At 43.9% G+C, this 25,456-nt stretch overlaps 2 protein-coding genes across 2 annotated transcripts; one reads left to right on the plus strand and one right to left on the minus strand.

Moving 5' to 3' along the window:
- The first annotated feature begins 1,298 nt into the window (after window positions 1–1,298).
- On the plus strand, window positions 1,299–7,143 carry LOC120921178 (chymotrypsinogen A-like). The gene is made up of 7 exons (XM_040333927.1): window positions 1,299–1,377; window positions 1,872–1,975; window positions 2,979–3,058; window positions 3,796–3,874; window positions 4,759–4,939; window positions 5,078–5,211; window positions 6,933–7,143. The coding sequence occupies exons 1-7, from the start codon at window positions 1,326–1,328 to the stop codon at window positions 7,092–7,094; spliced, it is 792 nt and encodes a 263-aa protein (XP_040189861.1). The 5' UTR covers window positions 1,299–1,325; the 3' UTR covers window positions 7,095–7,143.
- Window positions 7,144–10,264: 3,121 nt separating this feature from the next.
- LOC120921107 (chymotrypsin A-like) lies at window positions 10,265–18,237 on the minus strand. The gene is made up of 7 exons (XM_040333805.1): window positions 18,131–18,237; window positions 17,527–17,630; window positions 16,439–16,518; window positions 15,878–15,956; window positions 14,818–14,998; window positions 14,549–14,682; window positions 10,265–10,475 (listed from the first exon to the last, which is right to left on the minus strand). The coding sequence occupies exons 1-7, from the start codon at window positions 18,180–18,182 to the stop codon at window positions 10,314–10,316; spliced, it is 792 nt and encodes a 263-aa protein (XP_040189739.1). The 5' UTR covers window positions 18,183–18,237; the 3' UTR covers window positions 10,265–10,313.
- Window positions 18,238–25,456: the final 7,219 nt, after the last annotated feature.

The following is a 25,456-nucleotide window of genomic DNA, read 5'->3' on the forward strand; positions in this document are numbered from 1 at the left end:
ATCCAGGCTTTTTTTTCCTAAAGCAATCTACTGAGCTGGCCAGAACCACCTCTGGAGGGAGTCTGTTCCACATTTTCACAGCTCTTACTGTGAAGAAACCTTTCTGTATTTGGAGATGAAATCTCTTTTCCTCTAGACGTAAAGAGTGTCCCCTTGTCCTCAGTGTTGACCGTAAAGTGAATAACTCAACACCAAGTTCACTATATGGACCTCTTATATATTTGTACATGGTGATCATATCCCCCCTTATTCTCCTCTTCTCATGAGTGAATAAATGTTGTTCTTCTAATCTTTCCTCACAGTTGAGCTCCTCCATGCCTCTTATCAGTTTGGTTGCACACACTCCATTCAAAAGAACTGCCGTTCTTTTGAATGGCACGAACTCGGTGACGTCATCGACTACAACAAGCATGCGTTTGTCACATTCAATGCCGTCGCCGCCATCTTGCTTCGCCCCACCTATGCCTTGGAAGCTACCACGCATGCGTCAAAGTCATTTCGAGCGTGCGCGGGTTTCCAGGGCGACAGGTAAGTATACACACACGCTCGGGTTTCTTGGCAGGAAAACACTGCCGAGAATCACAACGAGAAAATAGAGAGCAGGTTCTCTATTTTTCTCGTCTAGATTCTGGCCAGTTTTCTTGACTAGAAACCTCAAAGCCTCGTACAGCTTACTTGGCAAAAAAGCTCTGCTAGCAGTTTTCTTGCTGGTTCTTGCCGAGAAAACCGTGCGTGTGTACGAGGCTTCAGAGGTGTATTCAATAAATGCTGGTTTATGGTGCCATTATTTCCCATGGTTTTGTTGTATCCCGGAGCTTCTTCTCAATGAAGGTGAGATCCCCACACTGCTGAGCCAAAGTGGAGGAGGGGAGCCCATGGTCTATGATTAAGTTATTAAGAGACATGTGAGAAGCGTTGGTGAGATCTTGGAATGCAAGACCTGTGTGTGTGTTTAGTGGTGAAAATTCTGTTATATAGAACCTCAATATTTATAATTTTTTTTAGATGTTCCTTAACGTAAAAAAAACTACTTTTAGGTAATATGGAGTAATATGGAGTAAATGACGTAATGATATACATATAATTATAGATTCCATCGCTCAGCGAGAGTCTTGGTTGGTGACGTTCTCCTGGAACACCTGTTTCTTCATATCTTTTCCTCCAGCCCACGTCAGTGAAATATACGCAATTGCTAAAGGTTTCCCTGATAAGGAGGTCTAAAATTGTCCTAATAGTAAACCTGGAGCTCTCCCCTGATTGGCTGACTGAGCGTATATAAGCTGAACAGACCTTACAATCCTCCTCATACCCAAGAATATCAGAAAATGGCAACACTGTGGGTCCTGTCCTGCCTGGTCCTCCTCAGCGGAGCCTATGGTGAGTCCATGTATATGTTTGTAGCACCTTGTAATATTTATACGGTATATCATTTATATATATATATTTTTTTTTCTATATAAAAAAATTATTAAATTTCTATTAAAATTAAATATATAAAAATTATAAAATGTCTTTATAAAATATCCTAGACACGTACATTCATAGAGCGTATGTAAAACGTAGTACATTGATCTGATTATGTGGAAGGCAAACTTCATCTTATTGATTACACCGCAGAACCGATCTAAAGGATTAAATTCAGCGTTTCCAAAATGAACTTCCATTTCACTATGGATAAAACAATGATTTTTTTTATTTGTTTACATTTTTTTTTTAAATGAAGATCGGCCATATTAAGGATGGTATGAAATCAAAGTGAAAAGACGATAAAAAAATAGACTCTAAACCCAAACAGACGTTGTGTTGTATTATATGGTGATGTGTAACAATGTGTTACTGGCACTTATGATAAGAATGTGTTTTTCTCTCAGGTTGCGGTGTTCCCGCCATCAGTCCTCTTATTTCCGACAACGCCAGGATTGTGAATGGAGAAAATGCCGTCCCTGGTTCTTGGCCATGGCAGGTGTCTATTCAGGTACGATGATCTCATAACACTTCTAATCTTGCTTCCTAAATTATAACATTTCTGGGTTTATTGTCGTTTTTATGGATCTGTCGGCTCAGAATGTCATCCATTGTGGTCAAACACATGCCCCTCCCCCACCCCCCCAGATATAGGACTTCCTATGGACAAAATTTAGAATTTCACTGACTGAATGTTTTACTTGTCAATTCCAAATATGAAAGATTTAACATAACACAGCCCTCCTAGGAAAGCAAAGTGGGAGGAGGTAGGGGTAGGTGACAACCCTCTTGGGTAGGTAATTAGATGTCTCCCAACAAAGAACATCAATGAGTAGGATATGGCACTTAGAAGCACTTAGAAGCCTCCAGAAGGTGATCAGAGAAGGTAGACACCATCCAAAGATCAAAGGGGGAGGGGATGTGGAGAAGGTTCCAACGTCTATCCTCAAGGGCAAAACCTCTCAAAGCTGGACCTTTATTCCAATAAAAGAAAATTCTTCAGTCTTGCTGGCATGGATAAATAATAACAATAGGAGGACTGGAGGTGCTGATTTGGGTTTCTTCCTGTGTTAACAGCATGTCTGACTGCCAAGACAATTTAGTCATGTGACCTGAAACTGAAGGGAAATATCAGAGTCCAGAATGGATGGTCCTCTTCTCCAGGAAAACCCCAGTGATCAGGATTATAGGGAAAATGGAGCAGTATTTTCTCCACGAAAGATACATTCTTAGATTTTGCAAAAATTAGAGTATTTTATATCTGTCGGGAGTTCAACTTTAGATGCTGGTAATGTCATCGATGTACCCAGAATCTTCCCTCTGGATTTGTCTTCTAGAAAACCCCAGTGATGAATATTGAGGCTTTGTAAAACTTCCCTGCACCACGCCTAAGTGGTCCCCCTCTGTAACTATCACATTATACAGTTTTCTATGGGGGGGGGGGGAAATCTTCATGGGGTAGGTGAAAAGATCTCTATATATAAAGCAATGACCTCATGACTCTTCCTCCACAGAACAGCACCAGATTCCACTTTTGTGGCGGCTCCGTCATCAACAGTCTCTGGGTTGTCACCGCTGCCCACTGTGAAGTCAGGTGAGTCTTATATGATAATATTCTACTGCAAGGTCAACATTCACTGCAATGCTTTACTGGGGATTTGTCCACCCAGAGCCTCTGGTTTATAGACCGATACATCCTAAATATAAAACCATTTATCCAACTGTCCATCCAGAGCCTCTGGTTTATAGACCAGATACATCCTAAATATAGAACCATTTATCCAACTGTCCATCCAGAGCCTCTGGTTTATAGACCAGATACATCCTAAATATAGAACCATTTATCCAACTGTCCATCCAGAGCCTCTGGTTTATAGACCAGATACATCCTAAATATGGAACCATTTATCCAACTGTCCATCCAGAGCCTCTGGTTTATAGACCAGATACATCCTAAATATAGAACCATTTATCCAACTGTCCATCCAGAGCCTCTGGTTTATAGACCAGATACATCCTAAATATAGAACCATTTATCCAACTGTCCATCCAGAGCCTCTTGTTTATAGAACAGATACAATATAGAGACATACATCCAATTTACAACTGACTGTTAATTCACATTATTAGGAGATGGAGAAGGTGGGGGTTGTATAAAGTAGAGGGATGTGGATAGTATGAGTAGTATAGCCTCTGACCCATTACTAAATGACTGTGACACTGCCAGACATTTCCCCGTGTATAGAGAGAATATGATTGAGTTTTGAAAATCATAGTCACCACGATACCCAACCATTTACCAATAACTTGCCACGTTTCTCTTCCATCCAGAACTTCTGACCTTGTGGTCCTGGGTGAATTCGATCAATCCTCCAATGCTGAGCCCATCCAGGTCAAGTCCGTTGGCAGAGTAAGTTCTTATTACTGAAGGAGAACTCTCATTTGTTATGCGTTTTAGACGTCACCAGCGTCATCAATGAGTCTTCTAAGCTTTCTTCCTATGTAGAGAATGTAGTGATAAGTGTATGGGTGGACAGACTTATTTCTTATTACATTTAAAGACTACAAGTGGCCTTATAAATGGGGCTTTGTTTCCTCTTGAGTCCCGAAGCAGGAAAGTTGTTAAAGTGGACCTCCAGCCTTCTCTTCAGTCTTGACTGTGATTTCTCACTTTGATTTCACTGAACACGGCGAGCTTCACACAATGTGCATTAGAAGCTGTACCAAGTTGGATAGAGTCCACCTTACTTCCTGGTTGGAGGACGTCCATCATCTTCTAGCCAGGAAGTAGGCAACCTTAGATCTCTAGATGTGGTGAAACGGCAAATCCCATCATGCCTCAGCTTCTGGGAGTCATGTCTGTGGCTGCCAGAGTCTTGCAATGCCTCGTGGGATTTGTAGTTTAACTACAGATGGTGTGCTGAGATTTCTTAACCCCCTTGTGTCCCTTACCCCCTTGTGTCCCTTTATTTCAAGCAGTGGAATGGCCAACATAAGTGTTCAAATTGTCAGCTGAGATTCCCCCGATTTACAAGGGACATGGAGTTCCGGCACTTCAATCACTTTCTAGACCGGGGACTTTTTCTACTTCCCCCAACTTAAAATAACATATGATGGAGGTTTAAGGCGGAGACAACTCTCAGTATAATGTTAATAGGAGAATAAAAGATGACAAGTAACCAGATTAATCTACAAACTGAGAAGGTTCAGAGGGACAATTATTAAAAAATCAGAAGAAGATTTTAAATGAAAAAAATCTATAAAACCATTAATCCTTTTTATAACTTTTCTCAGTTCTTCAGTCACCCGCAGTACAACGCCAGGACCTTTGTCAATGACATCGCCCTGATCAAGCTTTCCAGTCCTGCCATCCTCAATGACCGCGTGTCCCCCGTGTGTCTTGCTGCTTCCTCTGATGTCTTCAATGTGGGAGAAAGATGCATCACCAGCGGATGGGGATACACCGATGCTGCCAGTAAGGGGATTAGAATAGCAAAAATACTAAGTGTTACCAGATTATCACTTGGTAATACAAACGTTGGTCTCCTACAGAGGGTTGTACATAAAGATGTCTAGAGCTTATATATATCTTCCTTCTTTCTCTCTCTCTCAGCAAAAGCGAAGCCAGCTAAACTCCAGCAGGCGTCCCTTCCTCTTCTGACCAACAGTCAGTGCCAGAGATACTTCGGAGTCCAAATTCAATCCTCCATGATCTGCGCTGGAGCCTCCGGTGCCACCTCTTGCATGGTACGATGATCTACAGGTTTTCTATTGACCAGTGTTAGCGTTTTTTACCCAATTTTGTACAGAACAATAGCTTGAGGATGCAGTTGGTTAATTTTTATATGAGGCATTCATATTATGAGGATTATATATAAAGTATGGGCTAGATTCATAAAGCACATACGACGGCGTATCTTCAGATACGCCGTCGTATGTCCGAATGAGCGCGGTCGTATCTATGCGCCTGATTCATAGAATCAGTTACGCATAGATTTGGCCTATATACGAGCGGCGTAAGTCTCCTACGCCGTCGTATCTTAGGGTGCATATTTACGCTGGCCGCTAGGGGCGTTTCCGTAGATTTACGCGTAGAATATGCAAATGAGCTAGATACGCCGATTCTGAAATGTACGTCCGCCCGGCGCATTGATTTACGTTGTTTAGGTAAGGCTTTTTTCGGCGTAAAGTTACCCCTGCTATATGAGGCATAGCCAATGTTAAATATGGACGTCGGGACAGCATTGAATTTTCCGTAGTTTCCGTTGTTTGCGTAAGTCGTACGCGAATAGGGCTGTGCGTAAGTTACGTTCATGTCGAAAGCATTGACTATTTGCGGCGTGATTTTGAGCATGTGCACTGGGATACGTTCACGGACGGCGCATTCGCCGTTCGTTAAGAGCGTCAATTACGGGGGGTCGAGGCTCATTATAATTCAACACGCCCACTGCCTGGACAATTTGAATTAGGCGGGCTTACGCTGGACCATTTACACTACGCCGCCATAACTTAGGACGCAAGCTTGTTGTGAATATGGTACCTGCCTCACTAAGTTACGGCGGCGTAGTGTATCTGAGATACGCTACGCCCGCCTAAAGATAGGCAATTCTACCTGAATCTAGCCCTATGTGATTCATGCGTTGTTCCCGAGTTCAAGTTCTCCTCTGAGACCCTTTAATTAAAAAAAAAAAAAATAGTAAAAGAATATATAAGACGACATTGGGCTTGGCCTTGTGGTTGAGCTGTGCCGTCATGGTGTAGATGACCTTACATGGGCAATGCAAAGTCCAAAAATTGGCAAATATGATATAAGGACATCTTTAAAATATATGTCCAACAAATGTTTTTTTATTGAGTTTCAACGTTTGCATCGAGTAGGGAAGGATTAGAAGCCCTGTCAAATCTTTTACATCTATTCATGGCTCCCTTTATGAAATCTCCCCTCACTTTCTGTCTTGATGAAAACAGTTTACTAAACATGAAGACAACAAAAAAAGAAAACTATGATGAGAGGAGAACAGGACATCTGTTAGATTTTTATTCCTGTTTGTGTCCCTGTTGATGAGTTGAGTTCCCCTGACTTCCTGTCTGAACAGGAAGTCAATGGAAATCTCTCTAGTGGAGCCCTGAATTGCCAGGGACCATCTGGTTCTCAGTCAGCTCTATGATAAACGGCCACCGCTGGCCAATTCATTCTCCGGCTTGCCAATCGCGTGGGTGAGACGGTAGAAGCACTGGAGGACGGCGTATGAATGTATGTTCACCTCAAAAGAAAATCTATAGAATTTCTTTGCAATCCAAATACTGGTTCCATTTTTATATAGGGGACTGAGCCCACACTCAGGTTGTGGTGAGTAGATGATATTATTTCATGACTCCATAGTGTGAGAAATGGAGACCAGTGATGTCACACATACATTCATCACAAGGAGAACTCTTCTATCATTCCTGGTTTTGTTCCTTTTCAGGGTGACTCTGGAGGACCCCTCGTGTGCCAGAAGAACGGAGCCTGGACCCTGGCCGGTATTGTGTCCTTTGGGCTCGGCACCTGCTCTCCATCTTATCCCGGAGTCTACGCCCGCGTCACCGCCCTCAGATCCTGGGTGGACCAGACTGTTGCCGCTAACTAAATGTCATCCAATGTCCTTCTGATACTCAATAAATTAACTTTTATATTAATATATGGCTGTGGGTTTTCATGAGATTCATAAATTCACAAAATACATAAGGAAACATAATACACATTAAAAATGAAAAAAAAGGTTAATATTGCAGAAATCTGCAGTAAAACAATAGTTGAAGAGAAAAGGTAAAGAAGATGTTTATGTAGCACTACCTCCGTATGAGCTGCTGGTTTAGATTTGGGCCTACCGTTACCTTACTGTTCCTTCTAGGGGTTCTCCTTGAAGAGTTATCTGGAAGAAATGTCCGCACCAACACAAAGTCTCTTTCAACTTTTCAACAGAGGGATAGAGGGATGGGGAGGACTCTTATCTTATCTTACTTGCAGATCACGGATATTCTCCTAGGCCCAGAGGTACAACTGTCTCCACTAGGGATGAGCCGAAACCCCCCCGTTCGGTTCGCATTAGAACATTCGAACAGACCAAACGTTTGTGCGAACTTTAAAACCCCATTGAAGTCCATGGCACTTGAACGTTCGAAATTAAAAGTGCTAATTTTAAAAGCTAATATGCAAGTTATTGTCCTAAAAAGGGTTTGGGCCCCAGGGAACATGTATCAATGCAAAAAAAAGTTTTCAAAACTGACGTTTTTTCGGGAGCAGTGATTTTAATTAGGGTTGCCCCGATACCGCTCCCGCGGCGTAACGTATCTGATTTACGTTACACTGCCGCAGGTTTACAGCGTAAGTGCCTGATTCACAAAGCTCTTACCTGTAAACTTGCGGTGGTGTAACGTAAATCCGCTCGGCGCAATTTAAATTAGGCGCGTTCCCGCGCTGAACGTTATGCGCATGCTCCGTGTTAAAATTTCCCGACGTGCTTTGCACGAAATTACGGCGCCCCAAAGTTTTTCTTTTACAGCAAATGGCGGCAACCCCCTCCAGCAATTTCACAGCAATCGCCTCCCGCAATTTCACGGCAACCCCCTCCGGCAATTTTGCGGCAATCCCCTCCCACAATTTTGCGCCAATCCCCTCCCGCATTTCGCAGCGATCGCGGCAATCCCCCGTTCGTGGAAATTTTGCACCCGCCTGCTCAACAACTTCGGCGGATGGATGTAATTCTCGGCAACCCCCCCCCGCTCAACAACTTCGATGCTCCAGGGGGCCCCTTCACTGCAGCTGTGTAAGGGGCCCCAAAACTACTGGGAAGGCGGCCCTGGGAAGAGGTAAGAAGTCCGTTCAGCGGCTGCCACCCCCCCACTCAACAACTTCGATAGGTCGGTCGGCGGATCCTGCACCCCCCTCAACAACTATGTTTTGCTGGCAGTAACAACCCACCCCCCCGCTTCTCTGCTCCAGGGGGCCCCTTTGATTATTAGGCCCAGGGGCTCCCACCACCCTAAGTCCTGCCCTGATCACAGCCACCAACTGCAGCTCCACTATGGCTGCTGGCGGCTACAAGTGTATATGTTAATTTGTTGTTAGGTAACACAATGTGTATTCCTTATCACATATCCATCTAAATTGTGATATATGCCTTGACATAACCTCTGAGCTTATTTTCAGGTTTTAATTGGACTAAACAAGTCCTATTCACGCCTCTGAGCTTCGAGCTAGGGGGGGTAGGAGTTCCAGCCACAGTGTGTTCCCATTTGGGGTGGCGGGAATGCTCTCCAGGACCCCCGAGACAGACTCTTTCCCTACAGTCCTAAAGGTTAAATATCTCTTTGCTATATAATTGTGAAGGTATATGTATGTTTCATTCATTTCATTTTAGTGAATCCCATCTTAGCTTTCACATGTTGGGTTTATCTTTTTTGGCCACGCTGTCTTTAGCAGGACGAATGGTCCTTCACTTGCTTTTGTAATGTGTATTCTCTTTTTGAACTAATACAAATTTATTGAAAGACAAAAACAAAAAAACATTTTGAAAGCCATTTATCATTTTTCTTCCACTTCACAATTATGTGACACTTTGTGTTTGTCTATCACATAAAATCCCAATAAAATACATTTACGTTTGTGGATGTAACATGAGAAAATGTGGAGTTTTCAAGGGGTATGAATATTTTTTTAAGGCACTGTATATATATTTATTTTTTCTTTCTTTAGCCCCTATATAACTTGTAATTGGCCCTTTTCAGCTTTTATTTACCCTTCTCTCTTCATCTATTATTTTCCTACAGAATGCTACTCTGCTTTTTTTTTCTGTGTTGTTAAAAATTAATATTAACCTTTTTATTTATTTTTTGTTTCATTTGTTTTATATGTTTCTGTAACGGAATGGCCCGTGGGACCCAGAGGATCTTGAAGGATACGGTGTACTCCTGGTTCAGCTTCACCAATGACTCTTGGGTCTAGGGTCATCCTATGTCCACTAGGGGCATAGGATGACTGAGAAATTATATCTTAAATTACATGAGATGGGACAGTAATGATAATTTGTGTATTGCAGGATATCTTGAAATATTACAAGTTGTTCCTTCTGAACACAACAGGTCAATAGAGTGTCTCCTTCAATGTGGAACATAGACTGTTGAGATGTTAATCACCTCCAGCTACCTGGCTGTAGTGATGAAAGCTTGCTGTGATTGCATTCTATTGTCTATTGTGTTAATTAAGCCTGGCTCCTAAAATATTTCATGGTGCTATGCTAACTAACCCTGTATTGTGTGAAAGTTCTATTGATGCTAATATGTGTTGTGAGTTAACACACTCTAAAGGTCAGATGTCTGACTTATGTTCACTAAAGGAATGTGTATTGTGTAGCAGGTGAGAATAGCTTATCGCGGAGTCAGACCGTCTGGGTAAATGACTAGTAACTAGTTCATGTAGATTATCTGAATGTCATTATCTAAAGGAATGTGTATTGAGCACCCATTGTGTCATGTTGTGGGTGGAGTTAAGCCAGTGTTCCTTGGGGCTTCTAACTGTATATAACAAGCCTGAGTTTACTATTAAAGTATCCATTCTGTTTGGAACCAGAGAACAGAGCTGTGTCTCGTTATTCTGGGGGGAAATCCAATGGGTCCTGTCTGCTGGATTGTGGAGTGTCGAGGAGCTGTCTTGGGTTGGTGGAATGGAATATCGTAACAGCGTTAACCCCTGACCGTTACAGTTTCCTTGTTTATTTTTGTTAATGTATGAATGCCAGGAAAACCCCACAGCCATATATTAATAGAAAAGTTACTTTATTGAGTATCAAAAGGACATTGGATGGTATTTAGTTAGCGGCAACAGTCTGGTCCACCCAGGATCTGAGGGAGGTGACACGGGCGTAGACTGCGGGATAAAATGGAGAGCAGGTGCCGCTTCCAAAGGACACAATACCGGCCAGCGTCCAGGCTCCGTTCTTCTGGCACACAAGGGGTCCACCAGAGTCACCCTGAAAAGGAACAGTACCAGAAATGATAGAAGAGTTCTCATTTTGATGAATGTATGTGTGACATCACTGGTCTCCATTTCTCACACTATGGACAGTCAGATTCTCAGCCACTGTAGTGGAGTCCCTGAAGCAGTAGCTGCTGTGTATTTGGATAATGCACATCTGCTGTATGCTGTGTGGAGAGCCGCAAATGCCCGTTCAAACACAGAGGATTCCTGGGTATGGCGTGCAGTGACCAGATGGAGGGCTGGAGCGCACTCTGGGACGCATCGGCATGAGGGAGGAGAGACGTCACAGGACCAGAATGCAGCGCGTTTCGGTGCATGCGCCGTGGATACTGGAGGATCACATCGCGCGTCCCAGAGTGCGCTCCAGCCCTCCATCTGATCACTGCACGCCATACCCGTAAATCCTTGGTGTTTGAACGGGCATTTGCGCCTTTCCACACAGCATACAGCAGATGTGCATTATCCAAATACACAGCAGCTACTGCTTCAGAGACTCCACTACAGCGGCTGAGAATCTGACTGTCCTTTGGACCCTAACTTGATGCCTGTACACAGCTACTACCATGTTAGTGCTTTGATGCTGTTTGTTCATTAAAGTTTGCAGTTTTTCTAAGTGGCGCCTGTTTTTGTTGTTTTCTCTATTGGAAGTGTCTCTGAGGCATTTTATCTGTTGAAACATGTGCTGGAAGAAAGGCAGTTGTGTGGTTTGCCAGTCCTGTAGCCTCCATCCTGTGAGTGGATTATCCCTGGCTGGGTGCCATCCTGTGAGTGGATTATCCCTGGCTGTGTGCCATCCTGTGAGTGGATTATCTCTGTCTGGGTGCCATCCTGTGAGTGGATTATCCCTGGCTGTGCGCCATCCTGTGAGTGGATTATCCCTGGCTATGTGCCATCCTGTAAATGGATTATACCTGGCTGTGTGGCATACTGTAAATGGATTATCCCTGGCTGTGTGCCATCCTGTGAGTGGATTATCTCTGGCTGAGTGCCACCCTGGGAGTGGATTAACCCAGTGATCGCCAGCGCTGTGAGTAGAGCGAACTCTGTTCTTGTGTATCCATGACTGGGCAAGGACTACCCCTATCTGCCAGAACTCTGCTATTTCTCTTGTTTGGCCAGCCTGGCGCGGAATACCGTTTACCAGCATGGACTCTGCTACCCCGCTGTGCATTTATACTATGTTACGGACTATTGTTTTGCCCGGCTGTGATAACTGCTACCTAGCTGTGTGTTAACCCCCTCTAACGTTAAAATAAAAAGCTTTGTGGGTGCTCCTACTCTCCGTGTGTGTCTATTCCACCTACATCTCCATCACACCAATATTTTAGCGTAGTCGCCAGGACAAGAGGTGAAGGGAAATCCTCCAATGGTGACAAATGTTCTAAGATGTGAAATCCATTCACTTTGATGAGATTTCCTCTCACTTCCTGTTGAATCTCCAGGACAGGAAGTGAAAGAAAATCTTCCCAGTGGGACACAGACAGCAAATAATACCCAATTCAGTCATGCGATTGGCAAGCTGGAGAATGAATTGGCCAGCGGTGGCCGTTTATCATAGAGCTGACTGAGAACAAGATGGTCCCTGGTCATCTCTATGACCTTCGTAGATGGGGTGTGACGTCATAACGTCACAACTGGCCTCGGCAATTGTAAACACTGCCGTTGCCTCAGCTGGGAAGCAGAAAAACATTATTTTTTTTTTTTTTTTTTTAGGCTTTCCAGCCTAGAGGCGAGATCTGGGGATTTATATACCAAATCTTGCTGTAAAGAGGACCTGTCATGCCCTATTCCTATTACAAGTAATGGAAGCCATAACTGGTGGTCAGTATTATATTGAGTCTGATGGGTGTAAAGGGAATGTAAAGGCGTTTTTTGGTTTTGGGTGGAGTGTGGAAAGGTTGGACCCTTTGTCAAGTTTTTTATTGCTGTCTTTGTTCCCATTGGAGACATTCATCCATTTTTTTGGCTCCCTGCAACAACAATTGATGAGAAATCCAATATTTTAGAGTAGTCACCAGAACAAGAGGTGAAGGGAAATTCTCCAATGGGGACAAATGTTCCTATGGCAACGCTCTAAGATGGGAAATCCACTCACTTTGATGAGATTTCCTCTCACTTCCTGTTGGATCTCCAGGACAGGAAGTGAAAGAAAAATCTTCCCAGCAGGACACAGACAGCAAATAATACCCAATTCACCAATAAGTGATCTGATGTGAGTATCAGCTTGTAATGAATCCTTTGAACCATTTACCAGTTCACTCCCACGTCAAAAGCAGGTCAGCCAGTGAGTAGACCAGTAGGCATGATACCTAATGTGGATATCAATCCATTCATTTGTGATGGAGTGGTTAAGGATTAGAACTTCTGTCAGGTTTTCATTGCTATTCAGGGCCCCACTAGAGAGATTTCCGCTCACTTCCTGTTCAGACAGGAAGTCAGGGGAACTCATCAACAGGGACACAAACAGGAATACAAATTTAACAGATGTCCTGTTCTCCTCTCATCATAGTCTCTTCATCATAGGTCATCTACACCATGACAGCACTGCTCAACCACAAGGCCAAGCCCAGTTCCATCTTATATATTCTTTTACAAAAAAAAAAAAACATTACCGGGTCTCAGAGGGGAACTTAAACTCGGGAACAAAGCATGAAACACATATATGAAGCATTAAAGCGTCTAAAAGAACCCCTCATTAACACAACATAATACAGAAGATAATTCACTGTATGAAACAGAAGATGGGACCATCAATGGTGGAGCCAATCAATAAGTATTTACTCAGTACTCATAAGAATTTATGTAATATTCAGTCCTAGAATAATATATATATATATATATATATATATATGGCTTTTTTTCAGTAGGAACATGGGGGAATCCAGTTCTGGCATCTCCAGCTCTGAATGTTTGTAATGGCAAGGGCTGCTGGGGTGTCCTGGAGGGTTTATTAATGCTGGCTGCTGGGGGATCTATTGTTGCTGGCGGGGATCTATTTTTACAGCGGGAGGGTCTATTGTTGCAGGGGAGGTCAGTTGTCGCTGGTAGGGGATCTATTGTTGCTATGGGTCTCTTATGCTGCTGAGAGATGATGGTTGCTGGGAGACATCAACTGTTGAGAGAGGGGTCTATTGTTGCTAGCTGTTCAGAGTCTACTGTTGTACAGTGGATCAATATTACTTCCTATCATATACAAATTACTTAGCACCACAAATTGATACTTGGTTCTGAATCCATTACTGAGAGGTGGGTAGGGGGTGGAACATAGGAATGGTGTTTAGAGGTTGGTATGGAGTGGAACCAAGGAATAGTGCTCATAGGTAGGTAGGGAGTGGAACCAAGGAATGGTGCTCGGAGGTGGGTAGGGAGTGGAACCAGGGAATGGTGCTTGGAGGTAGGTAGGGAGTGGAACCAAGGAATGGTGCTCGTAGGTAGGTAGGGAGTGGAACCAAGGAATGGTGCTCGTAGGTGGGTTAGGGAGTGGAACCATGTAATGGGCCTCGTAGATGGGTAGGGAGTGGAACCAAGGAATGGTGCCCTGAGGTAGGTTAGGGAGTGGAACCAAGTAATGGTGCTCGTAGGTGGGTAGGGTGTGGAACCAAGGATTGGTGCTCAGAGGTGGGTAGAGAGTGGAACCAAGGAATGGTGCTCGGAGGTGGGTAGGGAGTGGAACCAAGGAATGGTGCTCAGAGGTGGGTAGGGAGTGGAACCAAGGAATGGTGCTCAGAGGTGGGTAGGGGGTGGAACCAAGGAATGGTGCTCGGAGGTAGGTAGTGGAACCAACGAATGGTGCTCAGACATAAGTAGAGGGTTGGAACTAATGAATGGTACTCAAAGGTGGGTAGGGGGTGGACACAACAGGTGACACGGAAGTAGGGAGTTCCTGCACCTATTCTCTGAGAAAAAAGCCCTGTATAAATAATACTCTATAAATGATTGTGAGGCTACATAGACTGTTCTGCCTCATATAAAATGAACCAACTGCATCCTCAAGCTATTGTTCTTTTCAAAATTGTGTAAAAAAACGCTAACACTGGTCAATAGAAAATCTGTAGATCATCGTACCATGCAAGAGGTGGCACCGGAGGCTCCAGCGCAGATCATGGAGGATTGAATTTGGACTCCGAAGTATCTCTGGCACTGACTGTTGGTCAGAAGAGGAAGGGACGCCTGCTGGAGTTTAGCTGGCTTCGCTTTTGCTGAGAGAGAAAGAGAGAAGAAATATATAAGCTCTAGACATCTTTATGTACAATCCTCTGTAGGAGACCAATGTTTGTATTACCAAGTGATAATCGGAAAACACTTTTGTATTTTTGCTATTCTAATCCCCTTACTGGCAGCATCGGTGTATCCCCATCCGCTGGTGATGCATTTTTCTCCTACATTGAAGACATCAGAGGAAGCAGCAAGACACACGGGGGACACGCGGTCATTGAGGGTGGCGGGACTGGAAAGCTTGATCAGGGCGATGTCATTGACAAAGGTCCTGGCGTTGTACTGCGGGTGACTGAAGAACTGAGAAAAGTTATAAAAAGGATTAATGGTTTATAGATTTTAATAAATCAAAATCTTCTTCTGAACCTAAAATAATTGTCCCTCTGAACCTTCTCAGTTTGTAGTTTAATCTGCTTACATGTCATCTTTTATTCTCCTATTAACATTATACTGAGAGTTGTCTCCGCCTTAAACCTCCATCATATGTTATTTTAAGTTGAGGGAAGTGGAAAAAGTCCCCGGTCTAGAAAGTGATGGAAGTGCCAGAACTCCATGTCCCTTGTAATCTCAGCTGACAATTTGAACACTTACTTTGGCCATACCACTGCTTGAAACAAAGGGACACAAGGAGGTAAGGGACACAAGGGGGTAATAAATCTCAGCACACCATCTGTGGTTAAACTACAAATCCCACGAGGCATTGCAAGACTCTGGCAGCCACAAACATGACTTCCGAGGCTGAGGCATGATGGGATTTGCAGTTTCACCACATCTAGAGATCTAAGGTCGCCTACTTCCTGGCTAGAAGATGATGGACGTCCTCCAACCAGGAAGTAAGGTGGACTCTATCCAACTTGGTACAGCTTCTAATGCACATTGTGTGAAGCTCGCCGTGTTCAGTGAAATCAAAGTGAGAAATTACAGTCAAGACTGAAGAGAAGGCTGGAGAACCACTTTAACGGCTTTCCTGCTTCGGGACTCAAGAGGAAACAAAGCCCCATTTATAAGGCCACTTGTAGTCTTTAAATGTAATAAGAAATAAGTCTGCCCACCCATACACACATCACTACATTCTCTACATAGGAAGCAAGCTTAGAAGACACATTGATGACGCTGATCACGTTCTCATGTCTAAAACGCATAACAAATGAGAGTTCTCCTTCAGTAATAAGAACTTACTCTGCCGACGGACTTGACCTGGATGGGCTCAGCATTGGAGGATTGATCGAATTCACCCAGGACCACAAGGTCAGAAGTTCTGGATGGAAGAGAAACGTGGCAGGTCATTGGTGAATGGTTGGGTATCGTGGTGACTATGATTTTCAAAACTCAATAATATTCTCTCCATACATGGGGAAATGCCTGGCAGTGTCACAGTAATTTAGTAATGGGTCATAGACTATACTACTCATACTATCCACATCCCTCTACTTTATACAACCCCCACCTTCTACATCTCCTAATAATGTGAATTAACAGTCAGTTGTAAATTGGATATATGTCTCTATATTGTATCTGATCTATAAATCAGAGGCTCTGGATGGACAGTTGGATAAATGGTTCTATATTTAGAATGTATCTGGTCTATAAATCAGAGGCTCTGGATGGACGGTTGGAAAAATGGCTCTATATTTAGGATGTATCTGGTCTATAAACCAGAGGCTCTGGATGGAAAAATCCCCAGTAAAGCATTGCAGTGAATGTTGACCTTGCAGTAGAATATTATCATATAAGACTCACCTGACTTCACAGTGGGCAGCGGTGACAACCCAGAGACTGTTGATGACGGAGCCGCCACAAAAGTGGAATCTGGTGCTGTTCTGTGGAGGAAGAGTCATGAGGTCATTGCTTTATACATAGAGATAATTTCACCTACCCCATGAAGATTCTCCCCCCATAGAAAACTGAATAATGTGACAGTTACAGAGGGGGACCACTTAGGCGTGGTGTAGGGAAGCTTTACAAAGCCTCAATATTCATCACTGGGGTTTTCTAGAAGACAAATCCAAAGGGAAGATTCCGGGTACATTGATGACATTACCAGCATCTAAAGCTGAACTCCCGACAGATATAAAATACTCAAATTATTGCAAAATCTAAGAATGTATCTTTCCTGGAGAAAATACTGCTCCATTTTCCCTATAATCCTGATAACTGGGTTTTTCTGGAGAAGAGGACCATCCATTCTGGACTCTGACATTTCCCTTCAGCTTCAGGTCACATGACTAATTGTCTAGGCAGTCAGACAAGCTGCTAACACTGGAAGAAACCCAAAGCAGCACCTTCAGCCCTCCTATTGTTATTATTTATCCATGCCAGCAAGACTGAAGAATTTTATTGGAATAAAGGTCCAGCTTTGAGAGGTTTTGCCCTTGAGGATAGAAGTTGGAACCTTCTCCACATCCCCTCCCCCTTTGATCTTTGGATGGTGTCTACCTTCTCTGATCACCTATTAATCATCTTCTGGAGGCTTCTAAGTGCTTCTAAGTGCCATATCCTAATCCTTGATTTTCTTTGTTGGGAGACATCGTATTACCTACCTGGGAGGGGTTTTCGAAGAGGGTTGTCACCCTCCCCCTGCCTACTTCCACTTTGCTTTCCTAGGAGGGCTGTGTTATGTTAAATCTTTCATGTTTGGAATTGAACATTCAGTCAGTGAAATTCTAAATTGTGTCCATGGGAAGTCCTATATCTGGGGGATGGGGGAGGGGCATGTGTTTGAACACAATGGATAACATTCTGAGCTGACATATCGCTAGAAATGACAATAAACCCAGAAATGTTATACTTTAGGAAGCAAGATTAGAAGTGTTATGAGATCATCGTACCTGAATAGACACCTGCCACGGCCAAGAACCAGGGACGGCATTTTCTCCATTCACAATCCTGGCGTTGTCGGAGATAAGAGGACTGATGGCGGGAACACCGCAACCTGAGAAAAAAAAACACGTTCTTATTATAAGTGCCAGTAATACATTGTTACACATCACCATCTAATACAACACAACGTCTGTTTGGGTTTGGAGTCTCTTTTTTTATCGTCTTTTCACTTTGCTTTCATACGATCCTTAATATGGCCGATCTTCATTTAAAAAAAAAAATGTAAACAAATTAAAAAAATCATCGTTTTATCCATAGTGGAATGGAAGTTCATTTTGGAAACGCTGAATTTAATCCTTTAGATCGGTTGTGCGGTGTGATCAATAAGATGAAGTTTGTCTTCCACATAATCACATCAATGTACTACGTTTTACATCCGCTCTATGAATGTACGTGTCTAGGATATTTTATAAAGACATTTTATAATTTTTACATATTTATTTTTAAAAGAAATTTTATAATTCTTTTTTATATAGAAATAAAAAAAATATATATATAAATGATATACCGTATAAATATTACAAGGTGCTACAAACATATACATGGACTCACCATAGGCTCCGCTGAGGAGGACCAGGCAGGACAGGACCCACAGTGTTGCCATTTTCTGATATTCTTGGGTATGAGGAGGATTGTAAGGTCTGTTCAGCTTATATACGCTCAGTCAGCCAATCAGAGGAGAGCTCCAGGTTTACTATTAGGACAATTTTAGACCTCCTTATCAGGGAAACCTTAGCAATTGCGTATATTCCACCGACGTGGGCTGGAGGAAAAGATATGAAGAAACAGGTGTTCCAGGAGAACGTCACCAACCAAGACTCTCGCTGAGCGATGGAATCTATAATTATATGTATATCATTACGTCATTTACTCCATATTATTCCATATTACCTGAAAAGTAGTTTTTTTTACGTTAAGGAACATCTAAAAAAAATGATGAATATTGTGGTTCTATATAACAGAATTTTCACCACTAAACACACACACAGGTCTTGCATTCCAAGATCTCACCAACGCTTCTCACATGTCTCCTAATAACTAATTGTAGACCATGGGCTCCCCTCCTCCACTTTGGCTCAGCAGTGTGGGGATCTCACCTTTATTGAGAAGAAGCTCCGGGATACAACAAAACCATGGGAAATAATGGCACCGTAAACCAGCATTGAAGCCTCGTACACACGCACGGTTTTCTCGGCAAGAACCAGCAAGAAAACTGCTGGCAGAGCTTTTTTGCCAAGTAAGCTGTACGAGGCTTTAAGGTTTCTAGTCAAGAAAATGGCCAGCATCTAGACGAGAAAAATAGAGAACCCGCTCTCTATTTTCTCGTTGTGATTCTCGGCAGTGTTTTCCTGCCAAGAAACCCGAGCGTGCGTATACTTACCTGTCACCCTGGAAACCCGCGCACGCTCGAAATGACTTTGACGCATGCGCGGTAGCTTCCAAGGCATAGGTGGGGTGAAGCAAGATGGCGGCGACGGCATTGAATGTGACGAGCGCATGCTTGTCGTAGTCCATGACGTCACCGCGTTCGTGCTATTCAGAAGAACGGCGGTTCTTTTGAATGGAGTGTGTGGACACTCGGCAGGCGAGAGAATCTTGCCAAGAATCTTGTCAGGAAAAACTATGTTTTTTTCCTGACAAGATTCTGGGCCATGTGTACAGGGCTTTAGATTCAGAGGCATAGCTTGAAGCTTGTGGGCCCCGATGCAAACGTTGGCCTGGCCCCTGGGCTGTTCTCCCCCTGTGCTCCTCTCCATTCAGGAAATGGCTCACAGCTTGTCCCCAGCCAATGAGAACGGAGGGGTATGGTCTGTGGAAGGCAAAGTGGAAGCCCAGTACTGGAGCGTGGCTGTGGGGCCCTTGGGCAGATCGGAGCAGGACTTTGTGGAGGATATGATAATATGACAGGGATGCTGCAGGGGCCCACTGGAGCTAGGGGTGGGGTTGCGATTGCGACCCCTGCAGCGCCTTATTGTCACGAACTACGGTGAACGGGAGTGAACCACAACTGCGGGTTAGGAGAGATTTCAATGCACCTTTCTATTCGCCAATACACCTTTCTGACCCCAGGCGTCACTCCAATCAGAGAACAGGAGTTTGGGGGTTCACTACATCATCTCTGTCACATACAAGAATGCGTTGAGCTACTAAGGGTGGAGGTATTACCACATGCCTTCAACCCCTTATGCCACGTACACACGATCGGGTTCGTCTGATGGACCGTTTTCATCAGACGAACCGATCGTGTGTGGGACCCATCGGTTTGTTATCCATCGGTGAAAATAATAGGATCTTGTTTTAAAATTATCTGAACCGATAGAAAAAAAACGATCGTCTGTGGGCACGTCCACATCCACGTTAAAAATCCACGCATGCTCAGAATCAAGTCGACGCATGCTCGGAAGCACTGAACTTCATTTTTTTCAGCACGTCGTTGTGTTTTACGTCACCGCGTTCTGACACGATCGTTTTTTTAACTGATGGTGTGTAGGCAAGACTGATGAAAGTCAGCTTCAAAAAAAAAAATCCATCGGACCGTTTTCATCGGATGAACCGATCGTGTGTACAGGGCATAAGACTTAAAAGGTTACGATAAATGTGAGTCAAGCACAACTACATTAATGATTTCAATGCACTTCTCTATGTTAAGTGATTATCAGTACGGGACCCCAGGCGTCACTCTAATCAGAGAAAAAGAGTTTGGGGGTTCTCTACATCATATCACTCACATACAGGAATGCATTGAGCTACTAAGGGAGGAGGTATAACACACCTTTATTCCTTAGCCCAAAAAAAGGTACAGCGAACATGTTCAGTATTTTAGGGCGGAAGCCCGTATACAAGTGACAACGAATGTCAAGCACGTAGCAAATGAAAATACTGTATGCAATTAGCAATTACTTGAGAGAGGCAACTTTATCTTAAATGTTGTGAGAGTGTATGTGCCTTTAAGATATTCCACAGCTGTCACCTGAAGACATGACATGTTAAAGGGTCACTAAAGGAATTTTTTTTTTTAGCTAAATAGCTTCCTTTACCTTACTGCAGTCCTGGTTTCATGTGCTCAGTGTTCGTTTTTGCTTTCATGTTGCTGTAAATCCTCTCTGTTTTGGACACTTCCTGGTTGCCTGTTTCCTGATAACCACAGTGCTGGGAGATTTCTCACGGTGGTCACTAATCAAGGAGCTGTGTGTAAAACGAAACTGGATTGGTGCTGAGGAGTTTTAGACAAAGTATCACTGCTCTCTATTGGCTGACTGCCCTCTAGTGGCTCTCTGTACATCAGAGAACCAGCAAACAACAGCAAAAACGAAACTACACTGCAGGCACATTATATGATTGTTTTTTTATCTATTTTTAATCATTTTTAAAAGGAATCAGTTAACTATTATGTCTCTATGTCCTGTAAACAGTCATTTCAGCTAAAAAATTTTTTTCCTTTAGTGACCCTTTAAGGACCGATCCTAGTGTAGCGCCCCCTTACTTTCAGTAAAGGCGATACGCTAAAGTTAGTGGGAGAATGAGAGAGAGAATTTGCTCTCATTCTGAATGATGTCAAATTTGGCTGTCGCCAAATCTGGATTGTTCTGTGTGCTAGACTGTGTTCTAGGGATGAGACACCATCCCTGGGCGGCAGGCGGCGCCAAAGGGGTCCAGGCGGAGCCACTTTTCCCTAGCAGCCAATTAGAGGAGTTTTCCCTCGCGGGGCATGCTGGGGAGGAGTATTTCTGTGGCGGAAGCCGCTATTCTTGGTTCTTCGCGGGTTCCTAGTTCCGGATGCGGCACCCACCTTTAGGGTGTGCGCACATCGCGGGCCCCACCACTATGGCCTACCTGGCCTGGGGTCGCGCGGGGGCACTTCACCCACTCTGGCTGGAGTGGCGACGAACTGTATCTACTACTACTGAGAGCAGGATTGTTCATCTCTTATCCAAGCCTGAGGCCCCATACACACCATAGAATCTATCCGCAGATAAATCCCATCAAATGGGTTTCTGCGGATAGATCCTATGGTGTGTACACTCCGTCGGATATCTATCCACAGATAAATCTCCCCTGGAATGGATTTCCAGCAGATAAATATTTGTCGACATGCACAGAATATCTATCTGCTGGAATCCATTCCAACGGATGGATCCGCTCGTCTGTACAGACTTACCGGATCCATCCGTCCAAAGGGATTCCCCGCACGCGCCGTAATGAATAGACGCATGCGTGGAATTCCTTATATGACAGTGTCGCGCCCGTCGCCGCGTCATAATAGCGGCGACGGCGCGACACGTCATCGGCAGAGGATTTCAGCGCGGATTTCAATGCGATGGTGTGTACACGCCATCGCATTGAAATCCTCTGAAATCTTAGAGAGGATTTATCCGCGGATACGGTCCGCTGAACCGTATCTGCGGATAAATTCTATCGTGTGTATGGGGCCTTATACTGCAAGGTTCTCTTACTTCATCAACCTTTTCTGTCCTATCTCATGTTGATGTTTGATCCCAAAACAACCAGCGGCTCCTGAGGTACCCAATAACCCCCATACCACCTATGGGTACAACCTTTTTTCTACCCCAACTTCCAGCCTTTGCTCGTCTTCCATAGACCCAAAACCGCCCCAGAAAGCCTAAAACCAGGCATTGTGGGTGGGCAGTAGTGTTGAGCGGAATACGCCATATTCGATTTCGCGATATATCACGAATATATAGCCGAATATTCGTGAAATATTCGCTAAAATCGAATATTCGTGATATTTAAAAAAAAAAAAAAATTGCGAAATTTCGCTAATGCGAATTTATTGCGAACATTTTGCAAATTTTTTTTTTATTTTTTTCTGATTGGCTCGGATGCAAAAGAAGGGCGGAGAAAGTATTCTCGAATATTCGGAAATCGAATATTCGGAATATTTTATCAAAAAAAAAATGTTGTGAAATATTTTGACAACTGTGGTAGTTCTCCTACCACAGTTGTCAAAATATTTCACATTTTTTTTTTGATAAAATATTCCGAATATTCGCTATTCCGAATATAAAAAAAAAAATTAGCGAAATTTCGATAAAATATCACCAATATTCGATTTCCGAATATTCGCGAATACTTTCTCCGCCCTTCTTTTGCATCAGAGCCAATCAGAAAAAAAAAAAAAAAAAAAAAATTTGCAAAATGTTCGCAATAAATTCGCAATTGGCGAAATTTCGCATTTTTTTTTTTATATTCGGAATAGCGAATATTGGTTGCGAAATTCGAGATATTCGCGAATACTCGAATATGCCATATTCGAGCCGAATATTCGCAATACGAATATTCGTGAGCAACACTAGTGGGCAGCTTCTCCTTCTGTTGAAAATGGAGGAGTGACGAAACGTCACTTCCTCCGCGCCAGCTACCTCTGCCGCCCCCACCCACTCACAGCCTACTTCTCCCCTTCCACCAAAAGGAGCCTATCACCTACGGCCAGTCCCACCCTGTCATGCCGTCCCTCCCCCAAACTAGGTTTGCTCCGTGACTCCCTCACTAAGTAATCCCAAGCAGCAGGATAGTATTAATAAAGCCAGATTTAAATACAGTACTTTGTAAAGGTTTATATGTGAAGCGGGTAATTCTAGAGCAGTAAATGTAACGTAGTGATGGTACTTATCCGTTTGCAGAGGATGGGTGTTCTCCAGTAAGCAAAGTATTGTAGCAGCAATGGGATTCTGTAGTGCAGGGTCTCCTGGTGGAAGATATCGTAAGAGCCGGTTCACACTGGGGCGCAGCCTGACAAGTCGCGTCCCATTCTATTCACGAGAACAGTTCTAATAGGAGCAACGCAAGTTCTTGTACGACTTCAGGGGAGACTCGGGGCGATTTGCATTGACTTCAATACAGAAGTCATTTTGGTAATCGCCTCTGAAGTCGTCTTCAGGACGCCTTGCCGAGTCGCCCCCAAAGTCGTGCCGCCCCAGTGTGAACCGGCTCTTAAAGTAATACAGTCTGTTGTTTTTTCAAAATCAAGAAAACAAAACAGCTTTCTTCAGCTAAAGTAAACTGGGCACATATACCCCCTCCCTGCCCAGGTGAAATTTCAGCTTCCGGCGCTGCGTCGCTTTAACTGACAATTACGCGGTCGTGCGACGTGGCTCCAAAACAAAATTGACGTCCTTTTTTTCCCACAAATGGAGCTTTCTTTTGGTGGTATTTGATCACCTCTGCGGTTTTTATTTTTTGCGCTATAAACAAAAATAGAGCGACAATTTTGAAAAAAAAAATATTTTTTACTTGTTGCTGTAATAAATAGCCCAATTTTTTTAAATAATATTTTTCCTCAGTCTAGGCCGATACATATTCTACATATGTTTGGTAAAAAAAAAAAAAAAATCGCAATAAGCGACTGGTTTGCGCAAAAGTTATAGCGCCTACAAAATAGGGGACAGAATTATAATTTTTTTATTATATTTTTTTTACTAGTAATGGCGGCGATCTGCGATTTTTATTGGGACTGCGACATTATGGCGGACACATCGGACACTTTTGAAACATTTTTGGCACCATTCACATTTATACTGCGATCAGTGCTATAAATATGCACTAATTACTGTATAAATGTGACTGGCAGGGAAGGGGTTAACACTAGGGGGTGAAGAAGGGGTTAAATGTGTACCCTGCATAGTGTTCTAACTGTGTGTGGAGGGGGACTGACTGGGGGAGGTGACCGATCTGTGTCCCTATGTACAAGAGACACAGATCGGTCTCCTCTCCCTGACAGGACATGGATCTGTGTGTTTACACCCCATCATTACACACACAGATCCATGTCCTTGTCTCTGTAACCGCCGATCGCGGCCGCCAGGCACGCGCACCTGCATCTCAGTGATGCGGCGCGCGCGCGCGCCCTCCAGTGGCCAGGGGGAGCGGAGGCCGTAAAAAGACGGCCACTCAGAGATTTAGAGCCACCCTGCGGCCGTACAAAGTCGTCGGGAAGTGGTTAATTCTGAACGATCTTGGAAAAACAACACTATGGCTCACCGCCACTATGCCAGACCCACACCAGGGTTTGGGGGTCCCCATCTGATTCAGTGTACACGAAAAACCGCAGGAGCTTTACAAACAATATTTTGATCACAATACAGTCCACACTTCCTCACAGACAACTGATTCCTTCATGATCCCTTTCAGGTCCCCCTGCTGGTAGGTTAACCCTTTTGGTACCAGGTCCCAGTAATCAGGGTCTCACAATTCCTTCTGAGCCTCTAAATTCTGGGTCCTAAATGAGATTGCCCCTACATGTTGGTGGCCAGTGGAGATTGCCCCTACATGTTGGTGGCCAGTGGAGATTGCCCCTACATGTTGGTGGCCAGTGGAGATTGCCCCCTACATGCTGGTGGTCAGTAGAGATTGCCCCTACATGTCTGTGGCCAGTGGATATTGTCCCTATAGGTTGATGGCCAGTGGAAATTGCCCCTACATGTTGATGGCCGGTGGAGATTGCCCCATACGTGTCTGTGGCCAGTGGAGATTGCCCCTACATGTTGGTGGCCAGAGGAGATTGCCCCCTACATGTTGGTGGCCAGAGGATATTGCCCCCTACATGTTGGTGGCCAGTGGAGATTTCCCCCTACATGTCTGTGGCCAGTGGAGATTGCCCCCTACATGCTGGTGGTCAGTAGAGATTGCCCCCTACATGTCTGTGGCAAGTGGAGATTGCCCCTATATGTTGATGACCAGTGGAGATTGCCCCTATATGTTGATGACCAGTGAAAATTTCCCCTACATGCTGGTGGTCAGTAGAGATTGCCCCCAACATGTCTTTGGTCAGTGATAGAATGACCTTACATATAGGTGGCCAGTGGAGTTCACACCCTATATATTGGTGATCAGTGGAGATTGCCCTCTACCTATTGGTGC

Source organism: Rana temporaria, chromosome 1 (assembly GCF_905171775.1).
Source record: "Rana temporaria chromosome 1, aRanTem1.1, whole genome shotgun sequence".
In the NCBI taxonomy this organism is placed as follows: Eukaryota; Metazoa; Chordata; class Amphibia; order Anura; family Ranidae; genus Rana; species Rana temporaria.